Source organism: Sorex fumeus, unplaced genomic scaffold (genome assembly GCF_029834395.1).
Source record: "Sorex fumeus unplaced genomic scaffold, SorFum_2.1 ptg000081l, whole genome shotgun sequence".
NCBI lineage: Eukaryota > Metazoa > Chordata > Mammalia > Eulipotyphla > Soricidae > Sorex > Sorex fumeus.
This window is the reverse complement of record NW_026606138.1, coordinates 14,009,645-14,022,656: the sequence shown is the minus strand read 5'-3', so window position 1 is coordinate 14,022,656 and position 13,012 is coordinate 14,009,645. Positions and strand designations below refer to the sequence as shown.

Below are 13,012 nucleotides of genomic sequence, written 5' to 3'. Positions count from 1 at the left end.
GTAGCAGTGACCTGAAATCCTTGCGCTGTATGGGGGACCCTGTGAACAACTGGTGGAGGAACCCACCCTCTCTTTCCCCAGCTCAGCTCTGTAATGATGTTACACCTTGGGATTGAAGCCCTCTCTTCAGCTCTCGGGTCTCTGCAAGCCTAACTGTTACTACCACGCCCTCCCGACAGGGGGCACTACAGAGAGCTTCAGCTCAGGGCTGGAGGCGGGACTTCCTGTGGCTTTCCATCGACTTCCTGCCAGGGCATTGCCATGTCAACGCAAGTTGAGTGTGCTTAGTGCAGTCGGGCTGCCAGGCTGACTCCGAGGCCTCTGGAGAGGGCTGACTGCCAGCGTAGGTCAGGGTGGGGGTCCTCCCTGCCTCCAGGGAGACCCTGCGGCAGTTGAGCAGAGTGCTGCCGTTTCTCAGGTGTGCGATCAGTGCATGCACCCCCTCCCAATCACGAACTCTGTGACTCTCGACTCTCTGGGCATCCCCACCCCAGACCTCTGGTTCCTTCCCACAACTGCTCCTTCACCAAGCAACACTGTGCACCCTTCTCCTTGTCATCCCTACCCCTTCCCAGCTGTTCACTTAACCTCTCGGTCTCGTCTCTGCATCAAACACGTGGTTCCTCCACCACCCGGCCGCCAGGAATGCTGCTCCCGGGCCAGCGGCAGCTGGGGAGAGTCCCTGGGGTGGGCTGGCAGCTGCTCTGCAGATCTGCCTCCTCCCCTGTGCTGCCAACATCACCCCTGGACTCTCAAGGTCTTGCTGCCCTGAGAGCTCCCCATTCACTTTCAGCCACTGACTTGTGAGGGGGCGGTCAGCCTGCAAACCCACCGAAATGTACAATATGTAGGTGATACCAGTCATCGAAGGACAGGCAGGTGAGTCACCCCCAGCAGTTGCTATTTGCAAAACAAACCCAGCTTTGTATTAAAATTTTCTATGCTAATCTGCATAAATATATTATTTATAGGGAACATATGACTCTATGGTGTGTGTATGTATATATATTTGCTCGAGGCCCTCCCATTGATCATCGATTTGCTCCACCGGGCCCAGTAACGTCTCCATTGGAGACTTTGTTGTTACTGTGTCTGGCATATCGAATACTCTCGGTAGCTTGCCGGGCTCTCCGAGAGGGGCAGAGGAATCGAACTTGGGTCGGCCATGTTGGCTGCGTGTAAGGCAGACGCCCTACCCGCTGTGCTATCGCTCCAGCCCTATGGTTTTTTTTCATGTCAGGTCGTTAATGTATCAAGTGTATAACAAGATTTAAGGGAGGAACATGTCGCACATATGTGCAAACACCTAACATCATGCTTATAAGCACTGTAGCACTGTCACTGTAGCACAGTCCTCCCGTTGTTTAAGTGGGTACCAGTAATGTCTCCATTGTGAGACTTGTTGCTACTGTTTTTGGCATATTGAATACACCATGGGGATCTTGCCAGGCTCTGCTGTGCGGCGGGATCTCTCGGTAGCTTGCCGGGCTCTCCAAGATGGACGAAAAAATTGAACCTGGGTCTGAGGCGTGCAAGGCAAACATCCAACCCGCTGTGCTATCGCTCCAGCCCAGTTCATGGTTATAAACCAAAAAATAATCATATATATATATAAATTTGGGGCATATATAAAATTTTGGGGCCACACCTGATGATGCTCAGGACTTGCTCCTAAAACAGGGATCACCCTGGCAGTGCTTGGGGGACCATATAGGTGCTGGGGATTAAACCCAGGTCAGTCATGTGCAAGGCAAGCTCCTTAGCTACTATACCCTCTTACTGGCCCTGTAATTATATACATAATCAATATATTATCATATATTAATATATACTATTAATATAGGTGTCCTTAAAGTGTATTTTGCATCAGTTTGCTTTTGTGATCATCAGGAAGAATAAGAGGAATGAAGCATGGAGGAACACAGCTGTGAGTTCCTATGGTTCCTGGTTAAGCGGAGGAACTTTTTGGTTCTTGGATGAGCATTGACTGTTTCTTTCTTTCTTTCTTTCGTTCTTTCTTTTTTTTTTTTTTTGGTTCATTTGTTTCCTTGTTTTTCTTTAAATAGTCTGCAGTCAGTACTGAAAGGCTCCTGGGCCACACCCCAGAGATACTCCACCTGGTGGGGCAGACCTGATGTGCCTGACTTTGTGATTGGTTTGGATCAGAAGAGCAGGGTGACAAACACAGTGGAGGGCCTGGGTTGCTTCTGCCTTCTCCGTTGACTGCAGTTTTTCCTGCCTCACTCAGCATCCTTTAGACTTTCCTTCTGCAGGAGACATCAAAGCTTGTCCGCTTCACCAAGGGCAAGAAACCAAAGGTGAACAACAGCCACTGCTGCTCTCTGCTCTGAAGTGACTTTGGAGGAGCCTGAGTCTGTGCTCTGAGCCCTAAATGGATGCCTTGTGCCTCTCAGAAATCCTATTTCGGAAGGACTAAAAGGATATCAGGGGATATGGTGATCATATTTGCTTCCTTGGAACCCACTCAGTCTTCCCTTGGAAAGAGAATCACATCTTAATAGGACCTTTTCCATAATCAGGAAAGAAACAAAGGTGAGAATTTCCTTCATTCCCCCCTTTCCTTTAAATTCCTATGAGGATTGTCACCCAGGAGACAGATGCTTAGAAAGAGGACAGCTGGCTCACATTTTGTTTCTCTTCTTTCAGGGTTGTTTTTCTCTTATGGTTTTTGATACTCTGTATTGTATAGCTGTGTAATTGTGGTTTGGGGGGATAAGTCTCTTCTTTTTTCTTTTTTTGGTTTTTGGGCCACACTGGGTGTGTTGTTCAGGACTTACTCCTGGCCATATGGGATGTCGAGGATTGAATCCGGGTGGGCTGCATGCAAGATGCCTTCCCTACCTACTGGTACTATCTCTCCGTTCTCTTTAGGGACAAGTTTCTAGGCTTACAGAATGAAGGAGAAGAGTGAGGAGTCCCAGGTTTTCTTCTTATAACCTATATGATAATTGGCAAGTTATTTCGTTTTTGTTTTTCTAAAGGGAAAAGCTCATTTCTTGTTAATCTGTGCAGATTAAAAAGACAATATGAGGAAATACTTCCAGTACAGAGAATGCACCCATTATTGTATAAACTGGGCTCTTGTGTGTTTCTTATCCTTTTTTCCTTTTTAAATTTTTTTTAAGTTTTGGTCACACCCGGCAATGCTCAGGGAGTTACTCCTGGATCTACATTTACACCTGGCAGGGGTTGGGGACCATAGAGATGCCGAACGCAGGTCGGCTGCATGCAAGGCAAGTACGTCACCCCTGTACTATCTCTCCAGTCCACTGTGTGTAGATTACATTTATAGAGACCAGAAGTTCTCTATATGAAATATTACAGTACATTTTTTCTTTCCTCCTTTTCAGTAATTTAAAAATCCTTTTATAATTTATTTGAGATGGGTTAAGTGTTTTCAAAGATTGAATCCAGAGCCTCATACATGCAAAACACATACTCTCTCACTGAGCCTCCTCCCTTCCAAGTCCTGAAGGATTTTACTTTTATGAAAGGAAGCTACATATCACACCTAACCAATGACTATATGTAGTGTAAACACCCTAGTAACGTTCAAAGTAAGAACAAGAAATCTTTCTTTTAAAAGGACCTTTGGATTTCTGGAACCGATGCAGGGAGTGTGGATACGAAGGATTTTTTTTTTCTTCTTTAAGTCAATCGAAATTTCTATGGCCCAGATAAGAGCTATGTTTGAAACACAGTGGTAAGGGGTGGAGGAAAGAATGAGGAAGGGTGGGACTTCCTCAGAGTTATTACTCCTCTATGTCAGCAGGCTTTCTTGTCCTTCTGCTACAGTGGAGGTGAAACTGTTCACCCAGACGTTATCAGCTAGTTTGCAGGGTCAGTTTATAGGCTTCTATCTGAAAACCAGGTATAGGGGAGCCCTTAAGTCAGTTTTGAAAAAGATATTGTTTAGAGAAGAAATATGTTGTCATCATGTTGGAGCTGAATCCGATGTTCCTTGGAGCTTTTTTGGAGACTTTTTGTAATTGAAGGTGTTTTGTTCTATTCAAGGATTCCACCCTCCTCCTCCTATTCCAAGGCCAAACTCACTCCATGAAGATGATTTGGTGGAAGAAGAAAGTCTGCCGGCAGCATTATCTGTGGGCCCTGTGCTGCTATGTTCTGCTGGCCATTGTTACTCTAAAACTCACTCTACGATTGAAATGTGACTTTAGTTCCCTGGACCTGGACTCCACAGGCTTTCAAAGCCGATACTGTAGGGACAGCTTGTACAACTCCTTGAAACTGCCAGCACAAAGATCTATTAACTGTTCTAGAATTATCCGAGGAGACCAGGATGCAGTGATCGAAGCTCTTCTGAACAACCTGGAGATGAAGAAGAAGCGGGTGCCTCTTACAGACACTGATTACATCAACATGACCAAAGATTGTAAGCAATTTAAGGCCAACAGGAAGTTCATGGAGTTCCCACTGAGCAAAGAAGAGTTAGACTTCCCTATTGCATATTCTATGGTGATCCATGAGAAGATTGAGAACTTTGAAAGGCTGCTGCGAGCTGTGTATGTCCCGCAGAACATATATTGTGTGCACGTGGATGAGAAGTCATCAGAAACCTACAAACAGGCAGTCAAAGCAATAATTTCTTGCTTCCCCAATGTCTTCTTGGCCAGTAAGTTAGTTCGGGTGGTTTACGCCTCCTGGTCCAGGGTACAGGCTGACTTGAATTGTATGGAAGACTTGCTGAAGAGCCCCGTGCCATGGAAGTACTTCCTGAACACATGTGGGACAGACTTTCCTATAAAGACCAACGCAGAGATGGTCCTGGCCCTCAAGATATTGAAAGGGAAGAACAGCATGGAGTCAGAAATACCTAGTGAGTACAAAAAAAATCGCTGGAGATATCACTTTGAGGTGACAGACAGCTTGTACCAAACCAACAAGCTGAAGGACCCACCCCCTGAAAATTTGCCCATGTTTACAGGGAATGCTTATATGGTGGCTTCTCGGGCCTTTGTCCAACAAGTCTTAGAGAACCCTAAATCCCGAAGACTAATTGAATGGGCAAAAGACACGTACAGCCCTGATGAACACCTCTGGGCTACCCTTCAGCGTGCACCCTGGATGCCTGGCTCTGTCCCCTATCACTCCAAGTTTCACATCTCAGACATGGCTGCGATTGCCCGGCTGGTTAAGTGGCAGAACCATGAAGGCAACATCAGCATGGGGGCACCTTATGAACCTTGCTCTGGAATCCATCAGCGCGCCATTTGTATTTATGGGGCTGGGGACCTGCACTGGATGCTCCAGAACCATCACCTGTTCGCCAACAAGTTTGACCCAAAGGTGGATGATAATGCTCTTCAGTGTTTAGAAGAGTACCTACGGCATAAGGCTATCTACAGAACTGATCTTTAAGACAATGAAAGAATGGTACTCTGTAAGTCAGGAAGAAGGGAACATATGCCCCTGATGGGCTGGGACTGTTAGGGGTGGGGTGAAGGTGGGAAGCCAGGGCTCTGGGATCCACAGCAACCCCCAAGGTTGGGGGCTGCTCTCAGCGTGTGGGTAAGTAACTTACTGTCTTCATGTCGCTGCCCTGGGTTAACAGTTGACTGTTCCTCCCCAACACTTCTTGCCACTGGCTTTTTCTCAGAATGAACTTCAAATCTGGGGAGAGGCGTGGATGTCTGGGAATCTGGGATTTTAATTTCTTGCTTGCTCCCGGTTTTACCACTTGATGGAGTCGCCATTCCAAAGAATTATAAGCTTGGTGGTAGGTAGGGGAATTTTGATGGAAAGAGAGCCTTTCTTTTGTATTATTAACTTAAAAATAACTGGCCAGATTAAAAATCCTACCTCTACTTTTTTGTCTAATAAAGTTGGTTTTGAACAGTGTGGCCTTGTCTCATAACTGTTGGTGACATTTAAAATCCTTCTGGCTGGCAAGATAATCCTCCCATTATATCACAGTGGCCTTAGCTGGCTGCATGAAAAACAAGTCCAAAAGAACTTTTGATTTTGAAAACCTGCCACATTATTAAATTCATGACTTCTGTCTAAAGAAAAAGGTAGAGGGATTTGTTCAATTTTACTATGTGCTGTGGGGAAACTGTAGTATTAATTTTCCAGCTTCAAAGCCAAAGCTTAAAGTCCTATAGTAGCCATTTAGGAAAGGTCACCATGTAATATCTTGTCTAAACAACATCTCTTATCATCATTCATTTCTTATCTAACATGTTTTAGTGTGTGTGTGTGTGTGTAGGAGGGTGGTGCTGGCTGTAGGGAAACAAATTGGGGGAAGTAGTAAAATAAACTACTACTATTAAGCTAAACCAGGAGGTCTGGTTGAAAACTCTGTTTATTTAATTAAGCATGTGAATGGAATAGACATGCATTTGTGACTTTGTGACTTAAGACATTTCCCATGGGAAGACAAGTGTGTATGTGTGTATATGTGTGCATGTGTATGTGTTTCTTCCCAGTGTTATCCAGCAGGACAGTTTTCTTTCTGAAATTTCAAAAATGATTTTCAGACAATTGGAAGGTAACTAACTGGTCACTAGTCACAGTTTATTATAATGAGCAAGGAATCATAAATAAAAAGGCAGCACTTTTATTGGTTGTTGTTGTTTGTTTGTTTGAGGAGACATCCAACCATGCTTAGGGCTTACTCTTAGCTCTATACTCAGGGCTGTCTCCTGGCAGGTGCAGAGACCATACCAGGTGTAGGGAATTGAACCTGGGTCAGAAATGTGCAAAACAAATGCCCTACTCACTGTCATCTCTTGGGCTCCAATGCAGTGTTCTTTGTATATGTTATGATGCCCTCCTCCATACATTATGCTCTATAAAAGAATACAAATTGATTTTTCAAATTTCATCTGTGTTATGGTATCATTACTGTGTCTCTTCTGATTGTGATTCAATTGATCAAACTCCAACTCATAGTCAACCTAACATATCAGGTCAGAATACATGTTAGGACCTGATAACACTTTGACTGATAGAGGATTTTCCGTTTATGAACAGTTGTTTTTTTTATAAAGTCACATTGCTGGTTTAGCTACTTAGTTCATCAAGTAATTACAGTGAGTCAATAACACTGAGTCAATAACATTTAAATCATAAGACCTAAATTTTAAAAACCAAACTTAGAAAGGTTCCAGTCAAGACGGAAGTCTGGAGTGCTGGGTAGGAGAGGGAACTTGGGAACACTGGTGGAGGGAAGTTGACACTGGTGGCTGGATCGGTGCTGGAACATTATATATCTTAAACCCAATTATGACTATCTTTTCTTTAAAATTTATTTTTTTATTGAATCACTGTGAGATACAGTTACAAGCTTTCATGTTTGAGTTACAGTCACACAATGATCAAACACCCATCCCTCCACCAGTGCACATTCCCCACCACCAATGTCCCCAGTATACCCCCCCTTTCCCAACCTCCCCTTGCCTCCATGGCAAACAATATTCCCCGAACTCTCTCTCTACTTTTGGGCATTATGGTTTGCAATACAGACACTGAGAGGTTATCATGCTTGCTCCTTTATCTACTTTCAGCACACATCTCCCATCCCAACTGATTCCTCCAGCCATCATTTTCTTAGCAATCCCTTCTCTTTCAGCTGCCTTCTTCCCCTCCCCCCCTTTCCCCCACCTCTGAGGCAGGCTTACAGCTATGGAGCAATCTTCCTGGTCCTTGTATCTACCGTCCTTGGGTGTCAGTCTCGTGTTATTTTATACTCCACAAATGAGTGCAGTCCTTCTATATCTGGCCCTCTCTTTCTGACTCACTTCACTTAGCATGATACTCTTCATGTCTATCCACTTATAAGCAAATTTCATGACTTCATCCCTCCTAACAGCTGCATAGTATTCCAGTGTGTAGATGTACCAAAGTTTCTTTAACCAATCGTCTGTTCTCAGGCACTCTGGTTGTTTCCAGTTTCTGGCTATTGTGAGTAGTGCTGCAATAAACATACAGGTGCAGATGCCATTTCTAGCTGTGCTTTTTTGCATCCTAGGGATATATTCCCAGAAGTTGTATTGCAGGGTCGTATGAGAGCTCAATTTCTAGTTTTTGAAGGACTGTTCATATTGTTTTCCAAAAAGGCTGGATCAGTTGGTATTCCGACCAACAATTAAAGAGCGTCTCTTTCTTCCCACATCCACACCAGCACTGGTTGCTTTTGTTCTTTTGAATGTGTGCCAGTCTCTGAGGTGTGAAATGATATCTCATTGTTGTTTTGATCTGCATCTCCCTGATGACTAGCAATGTTGGAGCATTTTTTTCATGTGCCGTTTGGCCATTTGTATTTCTTTTTTTAGGAAGTTTCTGTTCATTTCTTCTCCCCATGTTTTTGATGGGGTTGGAGGTTTTTTCTTGTATTATTCTATTGGTGCAATTATGACTATCTTTATAAATAACAGTGCTTTAATAAAATAAAGTGTTTAAACGATCACACTACCATGGAGATGGGCACGGCCACCACCAATTTTCCTGCCTTGTAGTACTGAGTCCTCTTGGCTCCACTCACTGCATCCAGCACCTGAGATGAATGAGCAATGGTGGACAGCCGAGTCCGGGAAGATCTGCTCCCGGCATTATTGATTGTAAACTGACCTATGGCCAGGCAGGAAAGCTTCCCTGAGTGCAAAGGTGCAAAATTTGAAAAAGTGCAAATTCTGAGCAAAGGTTTTGGGGCGTTGGCTTCACAGTCAATTTCCTTTACATAGTTTAGTGTGAAATAACAAGTAATTTTTATAAAATAGAAAGAATAAGCTAAATAAATTACAGAAACTAAAAAAAATAGCTAAAATGTGGTTGTGTAATTTGGGGGGGGGAACGAGTTGAAGACATCTTGATATTTTCTCTAGAAATCTTTTGAGGTAACTAGGAAGTACCCCAGAGTAATAATGTAAGACTCAAATTTCTCTCATTAGTTTATTTTAGAATTCATACAATTAAACTAACACATTCATTGAAGTTTCCTTTCCTGGAGTTAAATCTCTGCATGTGTGTGTGGGGAGGAGAAGGGAGGGAGACATGGGTAGGCTTGGAGGGTAGGACCCATACAAGCAGTGCTGGAGAAGTGGGGGAATTGGGGATACTCCCAGGTATATTCAGCCCAACAATGTGGTACTCCTTGGGCCCACTTATAAGATAAGAGGTACTGAGGTTCACCATACCCCAGCTGGTGGTGCTCAGGGAAACACAAAGTATTTGGGACCTCACGTTATGTAAGAGCTCCAATCCTTTAAGTTATCTCCCCAGCCCCATATCTCTTTCTTTAACCTTTCTATTAAAAGGAAAACTGCGTGAATGCATTGAGCAACTTTGTTTGTTTTACCTCTTACAGTTTAAATTTCCTGGTTAGTTTTTTTTGTAGACCATTAGAGTGTATTATTCTTATAACTCTTTTTGTTGTTGTTGCACACTCAATTCATTGTAATATTTTCTCTCAGCTGAGTAAAAGTATTTCTTTTAAAGAAAGGAAAAAAGGTAGTTGATAACTCTGTATGGAAACAGATAACAATTTATTTGGGGAAAGATCAAGGAGTAAGAGATTAAGTAGAGGTTACAGTGAAATATATGCCTACCTTCAGAACCTGATTGAAGTGAAGATTTGGTCTGTTTTCTTCCATTTAGTCATTCATTACAAAGATTATGATGATGTCTTTATTTCTGTGACGCTTGCATGAAATGTAAACAATGAAATAACTCATTCTTTCTCTACATAGTAAACTCTTTTACCAGGCATTGTTCTTGTTGCTTGGGAATATAGCTGTCTACATATGGACAAAATTCTCTACTCATGTTGTTTGCCTCGTTGTGGGAAGCCACTGTGAATAAACAATATTTATGTATATTAGATTGAGATAAGAGCTACGGTTCTGAGGAGAGTGAGGGGTGGAAAGATTGGAAATAGAATTTTAGGTACGTGATCAGGAGAGTTTCCAGGTAAAGCTGATATGTGATTGAAGGAGGTGAAAGCATGATCTAGGAGGGATATGAGGGGAAAGCACTCCTGGCCAAGGGGAAAGATTTTTAAGTCCTAGAATATGATAGATGTCTGCCATGCAGTGGAAAGCAAGATGCTTGTGTAAGCAGATGGGAGACAAGCACTGACCTGGGAGAAGAGAGTATGTTGAGGAGGCCCATGGAAGCCTTTATGTGGACATGTCTTCATACCTGTGGTTCAGAGATGGCAAACCTCTGGGAAGTTTTGAACACAGGACTGACACCATCTCACCAGCACCTTTGTCAGTTGCCTCTAGCTGCTGTGTCAAAATAAAAGTGTTGGGAGGTGAATGCAGAAGCAGGGAGGCAGCTGTTTTTTTTTTTTTGGAGGTAAAATCCAAACACTAAACTTGACCCGGGGGCTGCGATCAGGACAGCAACTGTGGACATATGGAAAGTGGTTGGGTTACGGAGTTGTCTGGAAGGTTTTGTGCAAACACTTACTGACTGATTCAGGGAATCATGGATTTCAGGATGACTTGAAGGATTTGTCTGGAAGCTAGATGGGAAACGCTGTGAGAGGTTTCTAGGGGAAAACCAGGATCTGATTTTTTTTTCTTTTTGGGTCACAACCGGCAATGCACAGGGGTTACTCCTGGCTCTGCACTCAGGAATTACTCCTGGCGGTGCTCGGGGCACCATATGGGATGCTGGGAATCGAACCCTGGTTGGTTGTATGCAAGGCAAATGCCCTACCCGCTGTGCTATCACACCAGCCCCCAGGATCTGATTTTTAACAGAGATATTACACAAGAAGTTTAATATGTAGAACACGTACCAGTGCAGAGAGAAGGTCAATCTTCCACACCCATCTCCTAGCACTCATGAGGCCAATTCCTGACCCATTTGCTTTAGCTAGACCCAAGCATTGCAACCCCAACTAGCCTATTTTTTTTTTTATGTAGGAGTACTGCTATTTATTCACCCACTGATTAGCTGATTGAATTGGGCATGAACTCCACCTTACTTTTTTTTTTCATAATTGTATTTATTTTTTTTCTTCTTATATTTATTTGTTGAATCACTGTGGGAAAAATTACTAAGATTTCAGGCTTAAGTCTCGTATTACAATGATCAAACACCTTTCTCTTCACCAGTACTCATTTTTCACCACCAAGAACCACAATATAACCCCCCTACCACCCCTACCAATGCCTGTGAGGCAGATGATTTCCACTTAACTCTTCTCTACATTGATTACATTCATTATTTCGACAAAAGATGCACCATTATTGTTTAGAATCCCCCCCCCCCCACCAACAATCAGAATTGCTTTAAAGGCATTGTGAAATACTTTGTTTTCTATAGCTGGTTATGAGAGTCACATAATGTTGCGCAGCTGCAATAGTGGCCACGTGATTTTGGATTTCTGCAAAGAGCCAGATAGTTATGAGATTGCTTTCTATGCATCTGGTGTTATGGCTGTGCCAGAGAGCTGCTAAAGTGGCAACTCATGACCTCGGTAGGGCGTGAAGGATGAGCCGGTACCAACCCCCTCCCATGAGACTGCAGTTGCCCTGTCACTGCTGGCTCATACCTGGCTTTCCTATAAACTCTGAGACGGCAGGCACCCTGCTGCTGGAGGAGAAAAAGGCGGAAGGGAGCAACATCCTTTCCCTCCCGGGGAGGCATGGCGCCATAGTTTAATGAATGGTCCATTCACTTTTCTGCCACAAGCTGCTGGGCTCTGGATTAAGTCCTTTTGTCTCTGGAGCCATGGCCGTGCTGAAGAGCCGCTCGTGGGGGGCAACTCGTGACCTCGGTAGGGCATGATGGACAAGCCAGTAATGGCCCCCTTCCCATGAGACTGCAGTTGCCCCGTCACCACTGGCTCATACCTGGCTTTCCAATAAGCTCTGAGGCAGTAGCCACCTTGTATGCGGTCCAGATGCATTTCTGCCAAAAGCCACTGGGTTTCGAGGTTTGTTTCTGAGTCTCTGGGATCATGGCCATTAATCAGCTTGATCAGGAGCCAGAGAAGCTGTTTGTAGGCGGCAACTCAGAGTCTCGTTGGGATGGGGAGGAAAGGGCCAATTCCACCCCCATCTGGTGAGGCACCGCGTGTCTCGTCACTGCAGGCCCAAACCTGACTGTCCAATGGCCTCTGGAGGATGGCAGTCACCGGGCAGCCAGGGGGAACAGGCCATGGCACAAAACCTATTCCCACCTGGAGTGGCCCAGCACCAGTAACCTACCGCAGGAACAGGACGCATTTCTGCCAAAAGCCTTTGGGTTCCGAGATTCGTTTCTGAGTCTCTGGGATCATGGCCATTAAGCAGTTCAATCAGAAACCAGAGAGGCCGTGCCTCTAATTTTGTAGCTGAGCTGGAGGTGGTTTGTGGGTGTTTCTCCCACATACCTAACTTTTGACCGTTTACTTTCTTGGTAAACTTTGCCCCAAGTTTTTGGGGTCTGGCAAAAGGCACAGCATCAATTTTGGGGTATCTGAAAGTCTGACGGTGCCATCAGGCTGCTGATGCAATTACCTCACAGGTACAGACTGACCTGCTGGTGGCACCATACCCCCTAGCCTATTTTGAAGTAAGTCCCATTTGCTTATTTTTTGCTTGATATTTGATTGTTGGTTTGATTAATACATTTTTAAATTTTTTTCTTATTTTTCAGTGTGCTAAAAGGTAAAAGGCACCATTTAAAAAATGACCAACACAATGGTTGTAATATACCACAAGTGTGTGTGTGGGGTGGAGGGTATATAAGATAGAGAAGGGACCAGTATGACAATAATTGCTGGAAATGATCATGCTGGACAAGAACCGAGTGTTAAAAGTAGATAAAGGAATATCTTTCAGTATCTGTATTGCAAACCACAATGTAAGGTATGGGGGGAGTGAGGAGAGAGGGGGGGGGGGAGAGGGAGAGAGGGAGAGAGAAAGGGAGAGAGAGAGGGAGATAGGGAAACTGGGGGGACACTGGTGCTGGAAATGTACACTGGTGGAGAAATAGATGTTGGAACACTATATGACTGAAGCCTAATCATGAACAG

General features: G+C 44.2%; 1 protein-coding gene and 1 non-coding gene across 2 annotated transcripts; one reads left to right on the top strand and one right to left on the bottom strand.

The window, feature by feature from the left end:
• Positions 1-1,234: 1,234 nt before the first annotated feature.
• LOC130039034 (small nucleolar RNA U13) lies at positions 1,235-1,336 on the bottom strand. Its single transcript, XR_008794830.1, has one exon. It is a non-coding gene; the product is annotated as a small nucleolar RNA U13 (small nucleolar RNA).
• A 2,741-nt stretch (positions 1,337-4,077) lies between these two features.
• On the top strand, positions 4,078-5,400 carry GCNT3 (glucosaminyl (N-acetyl) transferase 3, mucin type). The gene has a single exon (XM_056130732.1). It carries the CDS (start codon positions 4,078-4,080, stop codon positions 5,398-5,400), a length of 1,323 nt encoding a protein of 440 aa, XP_055986707.1.
• The last annotated feature ends 7,612 nt before the right edge of the window (positions 5,401-13,012 follow it).